At 37.4% G+C, this 23,202-nt stretch overlaps 1 protein-coding gene across 6 annotated transcripts in view; it reads left to right on the forward strand.

Annotated features, from left to right (window-relative positions):
- The window catches only part of SUSD1 (sushi domain containing 1), a 40,107-nt gene that overhangs the window by 14,083 nt on the left and 2,822 nt on the right, over positions 1–23,202 (forward strand). For 5 of the 6 annotated variants that reach the window (XM_005155048.3, XM_031054237.2, XM_031054240.2 and 2 more), the window contains 8 exons: positions 2,795–2,889; positions 4,698–4,887; positions 5,954–6,048; positions 7,156–7,342; positions 16,659–16,752; positions 17,824–18,079; positions 20,152–20,191; positions 22,543–22,636. In XM_005155048.3, the coding sequence (XP_005155105.2) occupies positions 2,795–2,889; positions 4,698–4,887; positions 5,954–6,048; positions 7,156–7,342; positions 16,659–16,752; positions 17,824–18,079; positions 20,152–20,191; positions 22,543–22,636 (1,051 nt within the window). Of the gene's footprint in view, positions 1–2,794; positions 2,890–4,697; positions 4,888–5,953; positions 6,049–7,155; positions 7,343–16,658; positions 16,753–17,823; positions 18,080–18,777; positions 18,807–20,151; positions 20,192–22,542; positions 22,637–23,202 lie in introns of those variants that run through there. The other variant, XM_031054239.2, reaches the window with a different exon arrangement.

The following is a 23,202-nucleotide window of genomic DNA, read 5'->3' on the forward strand; positions in this document are numbered from 1 at the left end:
TTTTCTTTCCTCCCCTGAGTAGTTTATAAACTCATGAATCAAGTGCGTGATTTTCTTGAGCAGTCTCGGAGATTACTTTTTCTTTTCTGGTTGTGCATTATAATTCAGATCTTATGGATACGCAGACTTTTCCCTCTGGCTAGGCTCTAATGAGTTATTTTTGCCATCCAGTCTTTCAATAAAAATGTATCTGATTTAAAGGATACATCTGATGACAGCAGTGAGGAAACAGTCTAAAAAAAGAACAGATGAGTTGGTCTATCTGGCTGTGCTTTTTCTGTAAGGCATAAGCCAACTCTTCAGAGGTTGTAAATTAACACAGGTTTGTTCAGGGATGTAGCTGTGGTTGCTACAACTGTACTCCACACAGGCTTAATTCTGTGGACTTCATTCTTTTAATCTAGCATTTGTTCTGAAAAGTTATTTTATAGACTCATGAATCAAATGCCTGGTTTTCTTGCTGGGAAGTCTGAGATTACTTTTTCTTTGGTGGTTATGAGTTTTGATTCAGATCTCATGGCTATGCAGACTTCTCCCTCTGGCTGTGCTCCAATGAGTTATTTTTGCCCTCCAGTCTCTCAATAAAAATGTATCTGATTTAAGAACACAACAACTGAACATGCCTTTTTGCTCTGTGTTGGTACAGAAGTCTTAATACTGTGGAGTTTCCAGACATAACTGTGAAACCTAGTAATAAGCATCATTTAGAGACATCTAATCACACAGCCATGTGTGTGGAAATTTGTTCTGAAGGACATGGAGATTAATCTCTTTTTTTTTCTTCTGTTTCTAGAAGAGGAAGATTTCAATAACATTTTCATATTTAACCACAGTTTGGAGTTGGGGGTAACAACAAGTCTAATGAATGGGGCATCTATTTTTTGAATATGGGGAGAAGATATGACCAGAAAACAGTTTTGTGATGTTTTTTATAGAAAAAAAGTGTTGCAAAATACTTAAGCAGTTACTTTAGTTCTGAAGTTTTAGTTTTGAATTAACTGCCTGCATATAGGAATTTTAGAGACTATTGATGTATTTATTGATTTATTCCAGTGACAACTTCTTGTCCATGTACTCCACCTGAAATGGCGGTTGAAGTTTGCATACAGAGGAATGAGTGCCCTGAGCTGTGCTTGCTTTTACAGCACGACATTACTCCCAAGTATTGAATGAATGTTTCGCAAGTATCTACCAAGGCTGTCATGTAAAATCCCTTAAATTTTTTCAGCAGCTAATAAGGGCTTTTTAGGTTGGAGTCTATATGAGGTTGGATTTGTGTGACCCTGGTCCTGCAAAGGAATGACTGTTTGAAGGCTGGTGAAGGAAAGAAGAGGAGTGAATACTTTCATTGTCAATCTGAATTGTGACCAGAAGAAGCTTTGTTCTTAGCTCTGGGGAGATTCTTCATTACCTTGTTGTGTGAAGGCAACTGCTCTGTCTGATGACAGCAGTGAGAGAATTGCCTGAAAAAACGTATGAGTTGGTCTGCCTGGCTGTGCTTTTTCTGTAAGGCATAAGCCAACTCTTCAGAGGTTGTACATTAACACAGGTTTGTTCAGGGGTGTAGCTGTGGTTGCTACAACTACACTCCACACATTCTTAATTCTGTGGACTTCATTTAATCTAGCATTTGTTCTGAAAAATGTTTCACTGTGACTGTGTTATATAATTTTATTTATAATAAAACAGTGAAAAATGTTGACACCTTTTAAAAAGCAACCCAAACAGATAAGGAACCAAAGACATTTGTTCAATTACAAAAAGCTCTTTTCCAGTCTTACATAGAAGATTTCTTGAACAGGTTTAATACAGGTTGTTGTATTTAGAAGAGCATTTTTGTAAGTTTGTTGGCTTATAGGCAGGCTCTTTTTCTTAGACAACTCTTTTAAATCTGCATTACTTTTTTATTTTCTGTTTAATGAGCTTTCTAATCCATGAGGTCCAATGGTCTACAAAGTCTTCAAGTTGATTTGTGAGTGGTTCATTCTTTAGAAGACAGACCATTGCATATCAAGAGATCCAGTCTCTGGCACTCAAGGTCAAGGAGAATACAGAATGGGTGGCAGAATTAGTGGAAGTGGGGCAATTGTTTATTGTTCTTCATTTCAAGTGGTGTAATGCTGTCATAAGCACACTTCAGCCAGAACTGCTGGAATACCTATATGTGGTACAAGTTCAGTGTATTATGCCTAGGAGGGAAGTATGAAGCAGAGCAGAATGTCTTTTCTCATTGACTGTTTTGTCTGCATTGGTCACCTGGTATGAAAGATTCTAGTCTTCAGCTTATGCTGAAAATCCTTGTGCAAGAAACAGCGCTGTTGTATATGTATGCTTTTATATAAGAGAACGTATTAGTGGCCTGGTGGAGTTAATGAGCTTATTCCTTTGCAAGAGGAAATTGTAATGTAGTTTTAATGTCCTCTTCAAAGTCATTAGAATTGAAATGTTCTACATTAAAATGCAAGCCTAGCAAAATATTTTGTCTTCACTGGTCATGGTAGTTTACTTAATGCTGACTGTGTGTTTAAGGACTTTGCAGTCATTTGTTTGGAACATGCTTCTTCAGTTAGCCTTGTATTTTAATTTTAGCAGCTGACACAGTTAAGGTAAAATTTGTTACCTAGCTTCTGCCTGTGTCATTTTTTTTTTAAGTGTGAAAAAATAACCCACTAAAACAAACCAACAATTTCCCCCTTTCCCCAAACAGAGAAAAAGAAATAAACAATTGCTCCAAACATGTTAAGATTTGCAGGAGAAATAACTTTTCATTCTGTGTTCATGTTTTTGCTCACAGAGGAGGAATTATTCAGTAATTTGTCCATATTCAATGAAACGTGTGTGAAGTGGGAAAGGAAAACTGGAAGACTAGGAGCGCAGAAAACATACACAGTAAGTGGGACAGTATTTGAGTTTGGGAGTATCTATGTCCTGGTTAATTCTGGTGAGGCAGCAGTGGAGATTAGTTTTTTGGCTTTCGATTGTTGTTTCTCTCGCTCTTCCGTAGAAACCTAAAGGTGTTAGGAAAGAAACAAGTAGCTATTCTAAATTTAGGTGAAAAACTCAAAAGTAAATCACCTAAATATCTGCTTGAGAGTATATAAGGAGTGTTTCAGCACAAGTTTGTTTTAGTGAAATTCCATTGTAGTGCTCAAGGTCACAATGACATAGAAAACATTGCAAAACCTGGGCTCTGTCCACCTCCCTGATGCAAACTTTTCAAGTAAACAGTGTACCACTTGCAGATACTGGATGTAAGTTGTTTTAGAAATGCAGGGTATACTGAAATACCATACTTTGCTCAAGAGATTCAACGATCTTTGATTTGGACATTTTAGAACTGTTTTCTGTGGAAATAGGAAGTGACATTGGTAACTACTTTTTACCCCATTTATAAATATAAGAATAAAAGTTAAGGTATAACTTCTCAGAAACAAATAGTTCAATCATTGTTACTGAAAGCTGGAACAACATGATAAGAACTAGTATGTTTTGAAAATGTCAAGATGCCAATAAAGGTTGGGTGGTTTTTGGTTTTTCTGATGTTTTTTTTGTGTGGTGTTTTGTTTTTGTCTGTTTGTGGGTTTGGTGTGGGTTTTTTGTTTTGTTCTGTTTTTTTTTAATATGTACAGGGAAAAAGAAGAAGGATTTACAGGATGGGGAAAATACTAAGGTTGAGTGATAATTTTGGAAAACAATCTGTCTTTCTCTTCCTGTGTTAAAATTTATTTTTAGTTTGTGTGCCTTCATGAGGGACTGCTGAGATGGAAAAGCCAAATTCCCAATTGCCCTAATGGTTCAAAAGTAGAACTTTTCCTGTACACAGTGGCAACTGGCAAGCTGTATATCTCTGTAATGTGCTCTGTGTACTTGCTTTTGCCTGAATTCAGCTCTCTGCAAGATGCTTCACAATAGTGAAAACTGCGTATCATGTAGGTAGGCATAGGATGCATGCAGTAAAGTTCAGAACACAGTCTGGATCTGGACTGCCTTGAGCTCAACTAAAAAAGTTTTGCCTGTCCCTTCATCTCATACAACCAACCAGTTTCTCTTTCACTGTACTGGGATGATCTTAGGGATGCTTCTTTTTTACTGTTGTTTGGCATTCAGTCTTACTACTAATTCTGTAGGGCAAGGGGGAAGAATGAGAAGAAGATGAAGAAGGTGAGGCACTGGAATGGGTTGCCCAGGGAGGTTGTGAATGCTCTTGTTCCTGGTAGTATTCAAGGCCAGGCTGGATGAAGCCTTGGGTGATATGGTTTAGAGTGAGGTGTCCCTGTCCATGGCAGGGGGGTTGGAACTGGATGATCTTAAGGTCCTTTCCAACCCTAACTATTCTATGATTTTATGATTCTAAGGTAGCAAGCAGATATAGTTTCTGTGCTGTAAACAAGAAAGAATATTTGCTTACACCTTACTATTTGTGTTGGAGGTGTTTTTAGGGTCTGTGTTACAGATTTCCTTCCATATGCTGTAGATATATATGAAAAAAGAATTCATAATTTTAGCAGTCAGAAGAATTAAGGATTAATTTATTAAGCCATCTTGTTGCACCAAAACAGTTAATCACAAGCTTTTTTTTTGCTTTTTTTTTTTTTTTTTAATTGAGCTGATATTCTAAATCAGATGTAATTCTAGATTCTCTGAATTTTGGAGAGCCACAACCACTTGTACCATCATTTTTGTTAATCTTTCAACAGTTTCGCATACTGGGCCAGAGATGGGATGAGAAGACGTTCTCAGAAGATGTGATATTTAACATCACTACAAATAAAGATAATCCAAAGGTGTGTTTAGATCTCGACTCTGGCAGTAACTACGTGGTGAATATTACTACAATTTCTTCTGCCAACATCCCTGTCTCAGTTACAGTAGCAGTTCAAACAAAGGGTAGGTTGTGTTTTGTATTCTCTGTGCTTATAGAAGAATTTACTGTGCTGCAGAATTGACTTTTTTGACTCCAGCAGACAGGATAGCAGGCTGTCTCCTAGATGATCTCATTCTTTATGCAGACTACACTCATGTAGCCATCATCAGCATTTAATTTTTCTGCAAGAGGTTTTTCTGCACACTGTGGCCATTGAACCTGTGAGCAAACAGAGCAGTGGCAGTAAGTGCCCTTCAGAAAGGTTTGGCAAATTCACTTCTTCTGGATTTATCTTCCAGCTGAGGCAGGATTGGTGCAGTGGCATTCCTGGCTACATGCTAGAATTTCCTTCCATGGTACAATGCTTACTGGTTTCTGTTCCTTGTCTTGAAAACTGATTCCCTGCCTATGGGAGGATTTCCTGTTGCTGAGCTGTGTGATACTAGTCTAAATGTGTGCATTATAGATAGCGTTCCTATGTTTAGCAGTGATGAGCAGTGTTCTGGTAATTTTTCAGTAATTCTAAAGAAAAAAATGTTCTAATAGCAGGTTTCTGTAGCATTTTGGTCATGGAAACTTTAATCTTGCTGTCTGACATATTAATTCTGATGAACAGACCTTGAGAAATAATTGCCTTTGGAATCCACAAAAATGTCTCTTTTTTTTTTTTTCTTTTTTTTTCTTTTTTTTTTCTTTTTTTTTTCCCCCACATGATTTTTCCTAAAGGGCATCAGCTGTGACATATTGTTCTATGATAACTGTATTTGCATCAGAAGGTCTGAGCCCCTGGAACATTCTGTCATTATAACCTCCCTAAGTCTGGACAAATAAGTCATACCTTGATTTCCTGACGAGCATGCTTGGGTTTTCCAAAAGCCATTTTCCGTGGAAAATGCTTGTGCTTTATTTGCTGTGTTGGTTCATTCAAAAAGAAATCAGATTCTACCTCCTCCTTCTCAGAACAGAATTAAAATAGCCTCCCTCCCCCCCCCCCCCCTTTTTCTTTTATTTTCGGCTTCTCATCTTCATTTAAGTTGAAGAGGTGAAATTTTTGTAATAAATTTTTCCCATTTTTTATTGTCTTTACAGTAAAGGAAGCTTTCAATAATGTACTAATTTTTAATGATACCTGCTTGAAATGGCAGAGAAATGTCAGGGGAACTGATGTGGAAGACAGATATTCGGTAAGTGACAATCTAGAAAGGACAATTTTGAATCTAGAAAACAATTCGTAATGATCACCTATATGAAAAAAAATTTCAGACGCTGCTAGCAGTGTTCCTCATTCTAATAACGTCTCATAAAATGTCAGGAAGTAAGCTTGCACAGCAACCTTCAGCAAAGTAAGAAACCACTATCCTCTTTTGTACTCTCCTATTTCTTTATTTTTTTCCCACTGTTCTACTCTATTTTGCCCTTCCTATGTGTACTTTCAGCTTTGTCATGTTCAGGCCTCAGACAGCTTTATTCCAGTTCCACAGAGACAGTCCACTGCCTGGTGACAAATCTTCAATCTTCTCTCATCCTAGGAGGGCATTTCTACATGAGCTGTCTCTGCCAGAACTCTTGACTATCTGCTGTTGTCTCAAATGTCTGTGCTGAGGTGCTCAGAGATAATCTAGAAGCACAGAATCTATTTAGAGGAAAATTAACACATAACTGAAATGCCTGCTGCAGGTATTTTAATATTCATTAACAGTAATAGTCATAAGAGGTCTTAAGTTAATAATTCCATGATCATTTGGAACATCAACAACAAAACAAATTCACACAAAATCCTACTGGAACAAAAAACCCCCAGCCCCATGTCTGTAAATTTGCCTGGAAACAGAGCTGTCTGTAAGCAGATCCTGGAGAGGGTATTTAACATTTTGACATAGGTCAGAATGACTTGATTTTGACTTATTGTTAGTCAAAGTGTTCATGTGAGGTTACTTCTGTAACTTTGCACCGTTTGGGTGTACGATAGTGAAAATACACTATTACTGGAAGCCTGCATGTTAGCAGGAAATCAATACTTAGAGGAAACCCCATTATAATAAAAAAGGCAAGACTAGGAGGAGAAGAAGTGAAAGAACTAGGACAATGTCAGAGATGATCAAGAGAACTGCAATCCCTGTCAAATTTAGGAAGCATTTGAATTTTAGTAACTCTCAGTGCCAACATTTTTTGTGGTCTGTATGCAGTGGTATTTTTTTCTGTTCTTTCTTCTAATTTAGAGCATGACATGACTGAATGCAAGTGATTTATTCAAACATTGCAATTTCCATGCTGTGATTGTTTGGTTACAGTTTCATGTGCAAGGCCAGCGTTGGTATCAGAAAGAGTTCTTTCATGAAATGATCTTCGACCTTACTACACACAAGCAGGCTCCAGAAGTTTGTTTTGATTTGCAGCCAGGCACCAATTACTCTGTTAATATTTCCATGGCAGCTTTGAATTTTTCATTGCTTGTTTCCATGACAACACAAATCACAGGTAAGTCCTGCCATTTATTTTATGTATTTATAAAAGCACCTAGTGGGTCTGAGAGGCTCAAGTGAAACAGCATGGTTGACTTCGTGTTGTATGTTGTGTTGTTAAAGTGCTCTTTCTGTGCTCAAAATTTTCGTTGCTGTTTATTTTCACAGATCTCATATTGTTGATAGTTCAGCAGCAGAAGAGGGAGAGAAATGAGGGTGGAGTGTTTGGCACAGCAGGGATAAAGACAGTTTGGTGGGTTAGACAGAAGATTGGTATCTAGAGGAGCTGTCATATTAGAGGCTAAGTCACTTTTTCAGTAGAAGTTCTCTCCATTGTGGAGACAGTAGCACAACTACACTTCCTATGGGTAATTTAACAACAAGTTATCACTGAAGCCTGCAAGGATCCAAAGTGCATAGAGTCCTGCAAGTACCTCAGACAGGTACCTTAATTTCTAATTTGAAGAGTACAAAACACGAAAAGAATTTGAGCAAATAACATTCTGTAGGGAGAGTACCAGCTTCACTATTTAGCAAGATATTCTTATGGCACTGAAATGCTACCATAAAAACTGTGTGTCATTTTGTAGCTCATTTTTTTTTTTGTTTAGAACAGTTTTGCACAATCCCAGTGCTGTCAGATTTTTTTTGTATTAGGTTGTGAAGGGCAGTGTTTGGTGCTAGTATCATTCTTCGCTTTGGAATGGGCAAGAAACGTGGTTCTCTGAATGTCTGTAACTCTGATCAGCCACTAGATGGCACCAATTATCTTCGATTGCTTACGAAGTCCACCCACCACGGGATTGTGATGGTTTTGAAATGGATAAATGACCATATTTTTAACAGTAAATGTAAGGTTTTTTAGTTTCATGAAATGCAGAACATCCCTTTAAACATCTTTAAGTTTCTTAAAGCTACTGTTTAGGATATACAATGACTTGGGGTTTTGTGGAGATTTGGCAATGAAATTACGTAATTAGTTTTTGGAAGTTGACTTGCTGTCACTCAGGAGTATCATCCATGAGTTCATGAGTACATGTAGCTTTGTATAAGCTAATAAGTTGTCTTCGAATTTGGTTGACTGAGGTAATTTTTGAATACATATTCAGAGTAAAGACATCTCTTTACTCTTTCATCCTGTGATATTTCCTAAACTCTGCAAGATTGCATCATGTCACTTACTCAGCAGAGCTCTAGAGAACACTTTGCAGCAGGTGCTGTGTGAAGTGGTATTCGTGCAGCTGTTATGTTTCCCTCTCTTCTGACTTAGTGCTTAACAAATGCACATGCATAGCCCCAGAAAAGGTCTTCATGTAAAAGTTAGTTCACTTAGAAGATCCTGCTATGCAAGCCATTTTGTATCTGGTAGGTAGTTTTTTTAATAAGCAATAAAAGGTAGGTGTTGTTCTGTCATTAGGAATTTTCACCCAAAACTTGTCATGCAGACAATTCATATTGTGTTTTTTTTTTTTAAGAGAAGCCAAAAAATTAAAGTAGGTCTTTTTTTTTTTGTGGTTGAAATTGGGTGAAAATTAAAAAGCCAGCAGTGACCATGCTGCATAGCTCACCAAATAATGAGAATTTTCAAAAGTGTTGAATTTGTTGCTATTTCAGTTTATCTGAGATGAAAATGGTACAGTTAATACAATTCTTCTGGCAGTGTCCCTTTGACTTCTGTGACTTATGTTTTGGCAATTGCATTATCTATACAAGCAACTTTATTTATATAAAACTAGTTATAATTTTAGAGTAGGTGTATAATTTGCTTTTTCATTTGTCCAATTATTTTGGGATCATGTATCTTGTTATACCAGATGGTTGTGTTTCCATGGTGGGTGGAATGATCTCATCTGCCACCTGAAGTCTGAAATGTATTTTTTGGCTCTGTTGGGTTTCTGGCTAAATGGTACTGTATAAGTGTAAGATATTCCTTAAGCAAAGAGGCTCTAAGGAACCTGAGACTTACAGAAGTGTTTTACTGTTAATGTACTGGAGGTGGCCTCATTTGTTGCCCAAGGTTTCATACAGCATCCTTTAACAAATGCACCATCAGTTGGTCTGTTTCCCCATCTGGGGGCAAATCCAGATGTTGTGGCTCCTTGTCTTCCACACACTTCCCACATTTTGAGACTTTGGGAAATCTTGACTGTAGAGTTTCAACTGCTGTGAAGAGGCATGTCCCAGGCAGTTGGATGAACACTGCCTAAGAGACTTAATTTCCTGACAAGGATAGTCATCTGCAATTTATTAAAGACTGCTGCAGAATACAGTAAGCATGTAAATGTTAGCCACAAATCTGGGCCTTTTTTCAAAAAGGAAGATTTGAAAAGGCAGGTTAAGAAAGCTACTTCTGTATGCTGAATGTCTGTATCTACATTTATATCTCCTTTGAATGAAGATATGTTATATCCATAGTATTTCTAAAGAAAAAAAAGCAAGCACGTGGGACTTACAAGCCTGCTCTTATCCCTGGCAAGTAGCAGCCTTTAATAATAGTTCTGTGCTGAGTACAAAATTGATGTTGCCCATCATCTTGTGGATGGTAAGTATAGTCTAGCAAATGCTTCATGGATCACTGAAATTCTACTCCTTTCATACTTCCAGTAACAGGCATCTTGAACAGTCTTTTATGTTGTCTTAGCTTATTTTAGACAAGCTCTTAGCACCTGTCTACTTGAGATAAGACATTGAGTCAACTATGAAAAACGATTAGGCAGTGATTATATCGTAGTTGTAAAAGGCTGGTATCAAGATTGTCTTTTAACCAAGAGAGTTTGTGTCTGTTTCCAAATATGGAAAAGATTGTCTTGTGGGTGTAATTTTTCATCCATTATTTTGGTTGGGATTACCCTACTTACATGTGGTTCTGTTCCTTTTCATTTATGAAGACTGTTAGAGGTTTTCACATGTGAATTTAAAAAGACTTAATTTTGAAACCACTTTCAAGTGTTTGAAAAACCAAATAATAGAGAAAGATGCAATGCTTTGCTTCTAGTATCCTAAATAAGAGAAATTTCTTCAGTTGAGTTATTTTAAAATACTGTCGATATTTGTATCTGTTTATATCTGCAGGATATATCTGCAGGCCACATACTCTTGTGTGTGTATCCTCTCTCGTTATGACCACATAACTCAGAGAGTAGGCTTGCAAGCAGAGAGTCTAGAAAGTTACTTGTATTAGAAGAATTAATTCTATCATGTACAGAGTATAATCTTATGGATCCCTGCACTTTAATCTCAGTATGTGAAAAACGTACTACATTACAAATCAGGTTGGGATGACTAATCTGTTTGCTTGCCCATAGATGTACACACAAACATAAAAGACGTTATTGTTCTGCTCTGTTTGTGTGATGAAAAAGATGTACACTCATCCTTTCACAGAAGGACTTCTTTAAAGTCTGGGAAAAGAGGGACAAAACAAATTACTCTGCAGTGAGGAAGTGAAAGGCTGTTGGTGAGCTCTTAGCCTGAGAGTTACTCTGACAGCACATCATGTTCCTTCAGAGTGGCAGTCCATGACAGTGTGCAGCTTCAAAGCACCAGTAGTGCAGAGAAGGGAGTTTCTGATTTATGTAGTAGGGAATGTGAGGTGATTAAAACCTGAGCCTGGTACATATTATTTTTAATGTAGGGAGGAAATTAGCTGCCAATCCTGTAAACACTTTCATATGTATGTTCATGCGTGCATTTTGTATTCCTATGCAGACTATTCAAATGCATGATACTTAAGTTCATATCCCTGCCTCCATTATTTTTCTGACCTGTTTCATGGCAAGAATTTCTCGTAAATACTTGTCATGATTGTTCCAATCACCACTATGATTATATTTAAAAAGCAATTGATAGAGGTGGCACAATCTATGCTTTACATGCTGAACATACTTCTTTGCTTTTTTAGTCTTTTCCGTCCGCGTGAAGAGAGGGTTCTTCAATATTGCCTCAGACCTTTATAAATCTGTAGTAATGTATTTTCCTTAGCCTGGATGTTGTCCTCAACTAGTTAGTGTAAGTAGCATTAAGCAGAATGAATGAAACACAAAATTGAAAAAAAACAATGCAAAAATAGGCTACTAATGGGGAAGAAGATGGATTGTATACTCTCTTCTGCAATGAATTTATTTATATTAAAAAATGTCATATATACACACTGCTACTATTTCCATTCTTAAGATACAGTGATAGAATGGTTTGGCTTGGAAAGGACCTTATCTAGTCTAGTCCCCCATACAGTGAGCTGGGACATCTCCAACTAGACGAGGTTGCTCAGCGCCCTGTGAACATGATCTTAAACACTTCCAGGGACGGGGCATCTACCACCTCTCCGGGCAATCTGTGCCAGTGTTTCATTACCCTTATAATAAAAAAATTATTCTAATACCTAGTCTGAATCTCCCCTTTTTCAGTTTAAAACCATTACCCCTTGTCCTTTTGTAACAGGCCCTGCTAAGAAGTATCTCCCCATCTTTCTTATAAGCCCCTGAAATCTTCTCCAGGCTGAAAAAGCTCAGCTCTCTCAGTCTTTCATGATAGGTGAAGTGTCCCAGCCCTCTGATCACTTTTGTGGCCAACTCTGGACCATCTCCAACAGATCCATGGCTTTCCTGTACTAAGGACTCCAGAGCTGAATTCAGTATCTATGTGGGTTCTCACAAGAGCAGAACAGAGGGGGATAATTACTTCCCTTGGCCAGCTGGTCATGCTCCTTTGGATGAAGCACAGCATACAGTTGGCTTAATGGGCTGCAAGATCACATTGCAGACTCATGTCCAATCTCTCATCCACAAGCACCCCAAAGGAGGAATCACAGGAGTGGGATTTCCAGAGATGACCAGTCTTTGAAGAAGGTTTATGTGGTCGTTTTGTGTTAGATGTGGTCTTGTTTTTTCCAGACTTCTCCCTTTGTTCCTTCTTTAAGTAATGTCTTTCTCCAAGTTAAAAATCTCTTCTCACTCTTGTTGAAAAGCGTGCTTAATATGTACAGTAAACTTTATTGGCTCTTCAGACAGTAATACATATGAACCTTTTCTATTTTATTTGTATCTCTTTTCTTTAAATTTATTTTTATTTTACAGCACTGGTTTTTACTTAGTTGGTTAAAATTCAGTATTTTGGTCATTAACTCCCAAAATAACCATTAAAAAAAATCACTTGTTTGAAGGAAATGGCTATCACCGAAACTATGTTACTTCAGCTAGTACTTGGCCTTAAGAGGGATTTTTGATTTGATTTCCCTGATCTTGGGAAGAGTTGTCATTTGGTTTTGGACTCTGGTTCATTTCTATTAGCATTTTTAAAACTTTATCATCAACACAAAATAATGCAGGCAGCTTGTGAGGAGGGCTGTGCTGGCACCATGCTGGCACCTTATTTTAATAAGCTACAAATCATTCAGTTTAACAGGTTTTGTACATATCAATATATAGGGTAGGATAGAAAGAGATCTGTGCATTCATTTTTCTCCTTACTGTGTATAGGAAACCCTACAACCTTTCTTGCATGCATTGTGTATTCAAAGCTAAGTAGTGTTGTCCCGGAGTTACAGGTTCAGATCTGTACAAGTGGTCAGATGACAGGAAAAGCATTAAATATTACTGTTATCACTACTGGAGAATGTCACAGAACTGCCCATGTTCCTTCTATCACAGAAGTTTGCCTGTGAAGTCTTCAGACTGCCTCAGTAAATCATATCGGCGACTAAACAGGAATTTAAAATGAGAAGTAAACAGTTCTTTTCCCGGATTAAAGAAAGAAATTTATCTGTTCCATTGCTTTTACAGTAATGAATAGGGAACTGCTAGGTTTTTCTGAAGGGCATGATTACAGTGAAGCTGGCTTTTCCTCCAGCTTTGAGGCACGTGCTGTGTCCCGAGGCTGTTGCAATGAACTTCCTGGCATGTTCCTTCTTTCCTGTTGTCTGCCTTCATGTTTGGAGGCAAATTCAGCAAATGCACTCTGACTGTGGAGGATGAGCCAGTATATGAAATGTCCAGGTGTTAGTAACATAGCATTGCTATGACAAGGAGGTGCTTAGAGTAGGACTATCTTTGAACATACTTGCATTTCTTTCTATGTTCTATTTACCTGATGCTGCTACAGTTCTGTTAGTCTGTTCTGCTGGTGAGGAGTTAAAAAATCCCCAAACCTTTAACAAAGACAGCACTAGAACAGACTGGAGGATCTTGCTTTCTTCTTACAGCTCACCTAGTGCAAATACCCCTTCTTTGTAGCATTCCCCCCTTTCCTCCCACTGTTCTAGATTATGTTAAGTCAGTATTTTTTCCATGTGGATTTTTAAATCTGGAACTTATGATGACCTCAGAGCAGACATTTTTAAAAAATATTAAATTGCTGGAAAGGTGCTTTATTAAAAGTCTGTAGTGGACAAATACTCCATAGGGAATATCTCCTTCAGTTTCTTGTCTGGTTACTGAAGCAAAAATTAAATTAATTCCTTTCATTCATTCTTTCTCTTATTTCATCTGTTCACTTTTCTTACTAAAAGAGGCAGATTGCCTTTGGTATGCTTGATATTTGTAGTAATTTGTGTTTCTTACCAGCAACTAAAAAGAGCAAAAGACTCAAGCATTACGAGCACTCTGTGTGTGTGTGTGTGTGTGTTTGTGTAGTGTAAGATTTTGCTCTCTTTTGCCCACTTACTAGCACTGGCAGTGCTGGATGGCGGCTTATTTTCATGTTCTGCATTTCCCATATCAAATTACAGAAAATAAAAAAATGAAATTGTTATGAATTTAGTCAGCAGTCTTTTTGCCCTATGTTCACCCTTGCGCTGCTTATCTGGAAAAAAGGATTAAAAATTCTTGCATACAGTGCACGTAATGCCTAGCATTAAAGAGGAAATTCCTAAGTTTTTCTTACAAATTGGAACATTCTCAAGACAAGTTAATAACAATGTCTCCTGCTAGTATTGGATGCCAAAGGAGAGGAAGATAGGAGAAATGTACCAGGTGAATCTACCTGGACAGATGTATTTTCCTTTCACACTGTCCACTGGCAATGTATGTGCCAAGGAATGACCAAAATTATAGGGAGGGTTTTCAGTTCTTAAGCTCTATTTACTTATGTTCACAAGGTGCAAAGGACAAAAAGGTTGCCTGACAAATACTATTTGTTTGTTCATTTTTATCTGGTAGAAATAATGACTGTACATTTTTCAGTATCTGCATTTGCAGAAGTGTTAAAAATACCCTCTGAAATAAATACCCTTTTCTGTTCTTGCGGGCAGCCATGCAATACACTTCATTAACTGAGACAACTATCTGAAAGAGTTTTCTGTCCTGTCTCTGCTAGGGGAAGGCCACTGTAGAACATTAAGGCTTTGCTAGATACAAATCTTACTCCAATTTCAATCTTAAACATTCCTAGCTGTTTATAGGAATTGAAGTACTGGTAGTTCACCTATAGCATGTTTTTGAAGAGGACCTGTTAAAGGCAACTACCAGAGCAATTCAGTCAGCTAGGTAGGCTTTCAGGAGTTTCTTTTAAGGATGGTTTTTGCCAAGGGCAAAGCTGGGTTTTTCTTGGTAGGGATGCTTCGTATGCACTATTGTATTTATTTTGGGTGTACTGTGCTTAAGTTGTTCCTTTTCCCATGTTTTACCTGTTTAAAGCCAAGATCATGTAGGCTTTAAAATTTATTTCTCATAGGATACAAAGACCAGGTTTTGGTTCCCTCATATATGACAATTTCTCTTTTGTTTGAATCTTTCTTGCCATCCTCTGCACTGGTTTCACTTAGCTCTGTTGAACTGATGATTGGAACTTCAGACACAGTGAAACAGCACACTTGAGCCCTCTGTATCTCTGATGTGCTATTCTAGTGTTAGAGAAATCTGTTTCTTGTACTTTTTAGAGCAGTCTTTTTTTTTTCCCCCTGTGATCATTTTGCTTATTAACATTCATTCTGAGATGTACTGATATGCTCTTCCTGCTACTCAAAGGAGCTTAAAATATATATGAATATATAGAGAGAATATATAGAATATATTTATAGTCCCAACCACTTCACCATTATGTACTTCATACTGGTGAATTTCATCCCATTTCTGCAAAACAGCTGTAAAGGTGATTCAGCTCTTCTTTTGTTTTGCACTAACATTGTTTAAGCACCAAAATTCATCTGTATGCACAGGGATTTTGCACCATGTTGTTAGCAGAATGCCAGACTTGGTACTTACTTTAGTCTTGGAGGAATACTTCTAGCAACCTTCCTGCATCCCGGTACTTCTGCTTCCAACGTGCTGTATTTTGACAGCTCTCTATTTACCAGTTATTTACCCACTTAACATTTTTTCTCCTGCTGAACTAATGATTTCCTATATTTCAATATATATGTGCAGCAATCTGTATTCCACCTGTTTGAAAACTCCATGTGTCTCAGCAAGACATCATTTTGTCTCGTGTCTTAGCTTGGCAGATCCTCATGGATTTACTTTTGTTTGCCTCCATGACATTGATTATTCTTTCTAATGGTGCTCTGCAGCTTTGTTTTTTGTACATAAGCACTGCATTTGTTACTCTTTAGTCAGATACCACATCAGTAGCTTGGTAGAGCAGTTTTCAAACAGCCTAACCATACCTGTAAATACCTGTGCTAGCTCTTTCAGACTTCTGGGGTAGATAGTATCCATGCTTCACACTCTTGTCCCCTTGATTGTACATACTGAATCTCTTTTCATTTTTGCTGCCAGACTGATAGTGGTAATTTCCATATGAGAGTGCAGCTGTCATCATTGCCATTGAAATTAGAGGCAGAAGTGTTTGTTCCGTTTTGGCCTTGATGCAAATTCCACTAGACCACATTGGAGCTGTGTATGTATCCATACTGAAATCCAGTTTAAGGCACTGGGTATTGCTTGCTGACTGTGAGTAGTAACTGAAGAAGTTGCTTTCTTGAAAGCGCATTTGGCACTAACAGATACTCCTTTATTTCTTATTATGGGCTGTGTGCCTAGAGTTTCAACTTTTTCTTCTTGACCATTTCAGTTAGTCTAATAAATGATACTACTTCGTCCAACTATTTCCTGTCTCAGTTCTCCATAGTCTACCATCATTTTGGGGCATCTCTGTTATTCCCAGTTAGGAGATACATATGTCGGTACAGAGGGTTGAGTTACGGCCGCCATGCCATTGTGTTCGTATTCAGTTTGTGTTTTTCTTGACCAGGCTATTCATGTTGCCTGCAGACTCAGCTGTCAGGGGTTTGAGGCTCAGTTAACATAGGAAGTTTTGGGGGAAAAAATAGCTAGGAACCCTCATGCTGAAGTATTTCTAAAATCTCTCTGAAGTACTGGTATTTTTTTATTTTCTAGATCCCCCTTTCCCAGATGTAGAATTTGTTGCAGTAACAGGCTCTGCACCCTTGCTCAGACTTCGGAAAGCAGAAGATCAAAATGGACCGATCAGGTTTGTCTCTGTGCACTCTTCACCCTTTCAAAAAATATTCTGCAGATTTATATTACTTACATATTGAAACTTTCTGTGGGAGTTGGATTATTTTTGTTAGCAATGGGAGAAAACATAAGCTGTAACTCCCAGTTTCTTTTCCCTTACCAGAGTAGTATTTGAATTCAGACTCTTCCCTGCTTTCTGGAGCAAAACTCTGTGTTTCATAATTACGTGTTTTCACTGTTGTTTTGTGGAATTTTTTTTGCGGGGTGTTTTTTTCACCTTTATCCACAGTGAAACCACAGTAGGTTTTTATTGATGGATCCAAGCACAGCTCTACCCATATGATTTTTTTTATTTCCAGCAAACTCATGCGGTAGTACTTTTGTTTTTTCTAGGAGACAGAGAAAATGAGCAACATCTGTATTTATATATATTCTGAAGTAGTGTTTTATTGTTAGTGTATTACTGCCAAATATGATTTACACCTTTCTATGTGCTGTCAGTGATAGAAGGAAAAAGTAATTGTAACTCACTATTGCACTAGAGCAGAAAATACTTGAAAGCTAGTAACACTTCAGGATAGGATTGTCGTAACAACCTGGTACTTAAATCTTTCTGTGGTTGGATACTATAGATGAAACATTATTTTGAGATGTCTGAAGACAAATTTGATTATTTTTTTTTACAAATGATATCTGTCCTCTCCTGCTTTAAACAGTAAAAATCTTGTTTTGGGGGCTCAGTTTTAAAGGCCAGTGATGTATTGTTTTATAGGTGAACTTATGCATTAGATGAGAGGAGCAAGAGATAGCCTGCAATAACTCATTTAAATGCTCTTCTGAACATGAATGAATATATAAAGTTAACATGTATGTTGGGAGAACAAGCATGCATTGCTTTTGTTCAAAATGTGATGGAATACATGGAGAGAGAAATATTTTAGTATAAAAATCATTTGTATTGGACATTGACAATAGAAAGCAGTTAAGACACTACAAATATGTGTGAAAAGGCATGGTGAATTAATGAATGATTATTAGTACATTGGAGTGAGAGCTAACGTTTACTTTTTTTGTTTCACTTTAGTTTTTATCAAGTCATTGTGCTTCCTCTGGATTTGCAGAGCACCTTTATTTGTGACTCCTTTGCTGCTGCAAATTTCTTCAGTAACACCACTGATGTTAAAGGATATGTGGCGGCTGAATTTCGGGCAAAGGATGTTGCTGATAACATGCCAATTTCTCTTGGAGACAGACATTACTACGGAAAGTTCTATAATGCTCCTTTAAAGCTGGGAGAAGAGTACTGTGTGTTTTTGAGGGTAATAAGTGAATGGAATAAGGTAATGCATGTTTTAAAACCTTTCCTTTATACCTGATGAATGAAATGTTGCTGGGAGAAGAAGAGGAAAATGTTAGCTTTGTGTTAAATTTTTTCATGATATTGCAGGGATCTTAGTTGACAGATTAAATCTGAAGGTCTTTAAATAACACTTGTAACTACTTACAAATATTTATGTCATTTTAACGTTGGAGCAGCTCTGAATGCCAAAAGGCAGACAATGGAAAAACCTAAAAATAAAGGGCCATCATAAATATTAGGTTTGTAAATACCAAAAAGCTTTGGTTCTAAGCTCTGCTTCTTTGAAATGGAACTTAAACCTGTGGCTCAAAGTACTGATTTATCTTCAATTCTTATGCTCTTGTATTTTGTATGATTGTTAGTATTAAGGAGTTAAGAAATTCAGAATTATAAATTGAGGGTTATTGGGTTTTGAGAATTTCTGAAAATCTGATTATGTAAGTAACTGAATTTTGATTAAAAAGTTAATATTTAAAGGTCTACTTTTTAAAAAAATCTGCTCTTTGATTGGTCCTCAGTTCTTAAGACATGTGAAATCATCATTTCTGTAATGTATTTTACTTGTGAATATATTCCTATTTGACACATTTCACATACAGGCATATTTCTGATGTGTTTGTATCATAGACTCTAACTAATGTTGTCATTTTTGTAATTCTGTTTTCTGGCATCCTCCAGAGGTTCCAGACTCCTTCATGCCGATAATGGTACCATTCATATCATACATGCTGCAAAATCATGTCTTGGTTGTGATTTTTTATTATCATTATTTCTTAATATAGCTTACATATTTTCTTTGTAGTAAAGATGGGAAAATCAGTTCAGATAAAATTTTGTGGACACAGTTAAGCTGTTCCCTTCCATTGAGTCCACATTTATTTATCCCTTGCTGAGATTTAGAGGCCTTCAGAAGGGTGTCTGCTGTGCAGTATTTATTTTTAAACATTTAAAATGCGTATTTCAGTTGTGCAGGACAATAAGATGTGTTAAAGGACTGGTCAGACTATCTGAGGAGATCATTGGGAATATACAAGGAAGCAGTTTGGAGGATAATGAAAATTTGAAGATGATAGAAATTACTATTTTTCATATTGATTAATTTGGTAATTGGAATACAGGGAGAATGGAGACCAGGGGAGGATTTGAGAACAAATTTTAGAATCATAGAATGATTAGGGTTGGAAAGGACCTTAAGACATCTACTTCCAACCCTCCTGCCATGGGCAGGGACACCTCACTCTAAACCATGTCACCCAAGGTTTTGTCCAACCTGGCACTGAATTCTTAAATGAGACTTTACTGTTATTATCATGAAAACCTTACTTCAGTGAAACAACTTGTCCTCTGTGTGGAAATATCCTTCTCCATGAGGGACTACTTAAATAACTCAGATCCATTGGTTACCTATTTCAATCTCCAGTGATTACTTTACAGATTCCATGCTGTGCGGAGAGTCAAGGCTCTTAGTGAAGGGCAAGAACTAAAAAACATCTTTGGAATTTAAACTTACTTGAGAGTAATTTCTTTAGCATAGCTTTTGTTCAGTCTCAGCATCAGGTTTTTTTGATCAAACAATTTATGCCTTTAACAGAAGTAAAAGCAGGACTGTGAAAGGTGGAGATGACATGCAGTCTTTTCAGGAAAAAAGCTGTGAGCTCTTTTGAAAATTGGAATCAAAGTGACTCCTACTGTGAGAAAAGCCTGCTAAAATTAGCCTAATAAAAAGTTGTGAAAAAAGTGTATATGCCTTGCAAAATGTTTTCCTGTTTCTGCAGAACTCTTTCAAGTGTACAGGTGTGGAAGGAGAGGTTCTATCTCCAATTTAGATAACTGGGAATATCCATAGACTAGAGCCAAAGGTGTATTTCTAATTCTGTCTTTGTAGTTTATAATCTTTACAGACAAGCTAGAGGCTGCTATCAGGGGAATAATAAATTCTATTCCAAATAGCAGTAAAATACAGTATGTTGTGGATGGCTGCTCTTGCAGAGGGTGTTAATGATAGTAAATTATTTTAATGAGAAACAGTGATTTTTATGTTTTCATTTTCAGGTGAGAACACAGTCCTGTGCTATTTGGGCACAAATTAAAAGTAAGTCGATTTTTCCTTCAATGAGAAAACAGAAGTTGTCATGGCTGTGCTTGGCAGCGTGATCTAATAATTGCTGTGTCTGTTTCTAAATTTGCCATTAATTGTTGGTTGACTGTGAGAACTGGAAAGGTTAGTGGCAGAAAATATGCAAACATTCGCCTCTCCTAACAAAGGAAGTGGCACCACTAGAGTCCCTAAAACCTAAATTGTGCTTTTGAGTTCGAAGACTTGCAAATTGGAGTTTGGAAATGCAGTGACATTGCAGAGTGAGACAGTACTTTGGAATGAGACTGAATCATGTGGTGCATGGAGTGCTTGAGGTGCATCTCCTCCACTGTTCACAAAACCCATGTCTGACTATTGCTCTTACTGATCTGGTGACAGTTGTGTTTTTATTTTTAGGTTGCCTTTTGTTTATTCTTGTTGCTTAGCTCATTTACCACCACACTTAGAATATAATTTAGGCACTGTGTGGTTGTGGAGGCTTGGCTATAATAAATGATTCCCTAGGTTTCAGGGCTCTGTTGCTAGAGCTGTATAAGCAAGAGGTCTGGAAAGACAGAAAACTGTCCTCTTCTGAATTTGTCATTTTTCTGCTTACAGAGCATCATCAGAGGCTGCCTTATGTGTAGGTGGATTTTGGGTTTGGGATTAAAAGAATGGCCGTTAGAAGATGGGAGGATGCCAGACCAGGCCTTTGGCTTTCTATTGTAAATCTGTTTGCCTTTATATTGAATATACTTCTAGACAGTGTACTTGGCCTAATGTAATTCCGGAGCTGGAGAGGATGAGAGGGTTTTCGGCTCACTGAATCCTTTGAGGAGTATTTCTTACTTCACATTGTATGGAAGGAAAATTTGTACATAAATCTAAACCAAATGGGTGTGTTTCAGATGGTGTCTAGACAAAGCTGCATTGTATGATAAATCGTTGTCATAGACAGTGGTAGGAAACTGTTAGAAGCACACTTTTCTTCTGTCGCAAATAAGTAAAATGCATTTTGAGGATTTTTCACCACATACATAATAATGTTTAGGGAAGACAGTTGTGTCATTTTTATAGACATCTGACATCTTCTCTAGAGATGCATAACTTCTGTATAGAAACTGGTGTTACAGTGATATAAGCACAAGTATAACTTCTACCAAAATTGAACATGCCTTTAGGATGAACATAGTCTCCTTATAGGGTCCTTGTCTGAAATTCTTTATTTTACTGTACTTACAGTAAGTTTACAGGTATTGTGCTGCACAGATGCAAGCCTTGCTTCACTGAACAGTGTTAGGGAAGGACGGTAAACTGGTCTGGTTCTCCTTAAGGCTTTGTATGACATTTTGTGCTTCAGATCAATTGTTGAGGGTGTTTTGGGTGCATGCCCAGTCAGTTTTGTGCCTGTACATTCAGATGAGCCAAAAAATAATTCAAGTAACAGAAGTTACTTTCCTGCTACTCAGGCGCTTAGATTCTTATTTGGACATATACAGTAATTTCACAAAAAAAAACGCCCTCCTTTTGAGAATTTGAATTTTTGATAAAATATTAAATACCCGTGCTTGCAAGATTTAACAGCAAGTGGAGTTATGGAATCTTGCAGAAATTAGATCCAGCATCCTAGATGTCTGTGGGAAGCCCAGTAAGGAATAGGTAACCTTTGACTAATGCTGAAAATGGAATAGAGGTCGCTGGAAGGGATTGATTGAGTGCCTGTCTTCTCAAGTTACCTTTAACAGTACTTCTGAGTAGTTCTGGTTTTTGGTTTTGACAGTGAATCACTTCTGTTCTATCCCTGCGTGACTTCTGATATTATGAGCTTGAGTAAAGCTATTGATGCCAGGTTTATTTCTATTCTGTCACTTGGAAAAAAAAGTATAAATAAATAAAAGAATGCGGAGGAGAAGGCATGCCTAGATTGTACAAATTTAGAAGGAAATGCATCGAGCCATTTAATAAAGCACTAGGATTTTCTGGCACCAGAGACCACTTTGGAATATGATTTAGACTGAAATTGCCAGTGATGAGAGGGAAAAATGTTGACATTGGGTATCTGAATTTTAAAAAAAGAAAAAGGAAAGAAAGGAAAGGACAGGAAACGGAGGAATGGAGAATAGTTAGAACAGAATAGTTAGGGTAGAATAGTTAGAAGTGTAATTACTTTTGAGAAATACAGCATTTAATCCTACTTCCTCAACTGGATAGTAACTACTAGATAGTCAGCTCCATTACTACTTGACTGAGCAGTCAGTCCAGCACCTGGGTTTTGTTAAGACTACTGTAGCTTTGAGCAGACTCAGTTACCAGACAGAAGCTACATTATTTGGTATTTGTTTGAATTGTTTGATGTTTTCTTTCAGATTTAGCACCCACTCCACAATACATGACTGCCATTGGATTAGGGTCAGTTGTTGCTGTCTGCCTTATACTGTTTCTGACATTCTCAGCGGCTCGGTATGTATTGTTGTTAAGTCCAATTTTATAGTCCTCCTGCACAAGGCTGATGTGTTTTTATTGCAAATCTTCTTGGTTTAGGCTTATTAGAAACTATTATCATATTAGAAGCTATTATCAAAAGTTCCTTCAATGGCACAAACACTGCCATTGCTTAAACTGGTGCCCTCTGATGTAAGAGTGGTCTTCTGTGCCTTAAAGGATCAGGATCCCCCAGCTTGGGAGCTGGGAAGTATAGAACAATGATCAGTTAAGATTTTTATTTGGCATTCTGAAATAGAAGGAGTTAGTCTTCTACAGGGCTGGAGAAAGTAGAATTATTTGGATTGTCTGTAGTTGTCTAAATTTCAAATCAGTTCTTACAATCTGTATTCCAGACTAAAGATTCCATGGTGTTTGCCCTTTTGTAATTAAAGAGAGGAATCTCAGGGTTGCCTTGGCAATAGGATCCAGTGGTAACTTGAGCTTGCAGTCTTGATTGCTTTGAATTTTTTAGAAAAACATTGTCAGATTCAGTTTTGACATGTGAGACAGAAGGACCATTAACTAACTGCCTTTGTATCTAA

The sequence above is a fragment of the Melopsittacus undulatus genome, chromosome Z, assembly GCF_012275295.1.
Source record: "Melopsittacus undulatus isolate bMelUnd1 chromosome Z, bMelUnd1.mat.Z, whole genome shotgun sequence".
NCBI lineage: Eukaryota > Metazoa > Chordata > Aves > Psittaciformes > Psittaculidae > Melopsittacus > Melopsittacus undulatus.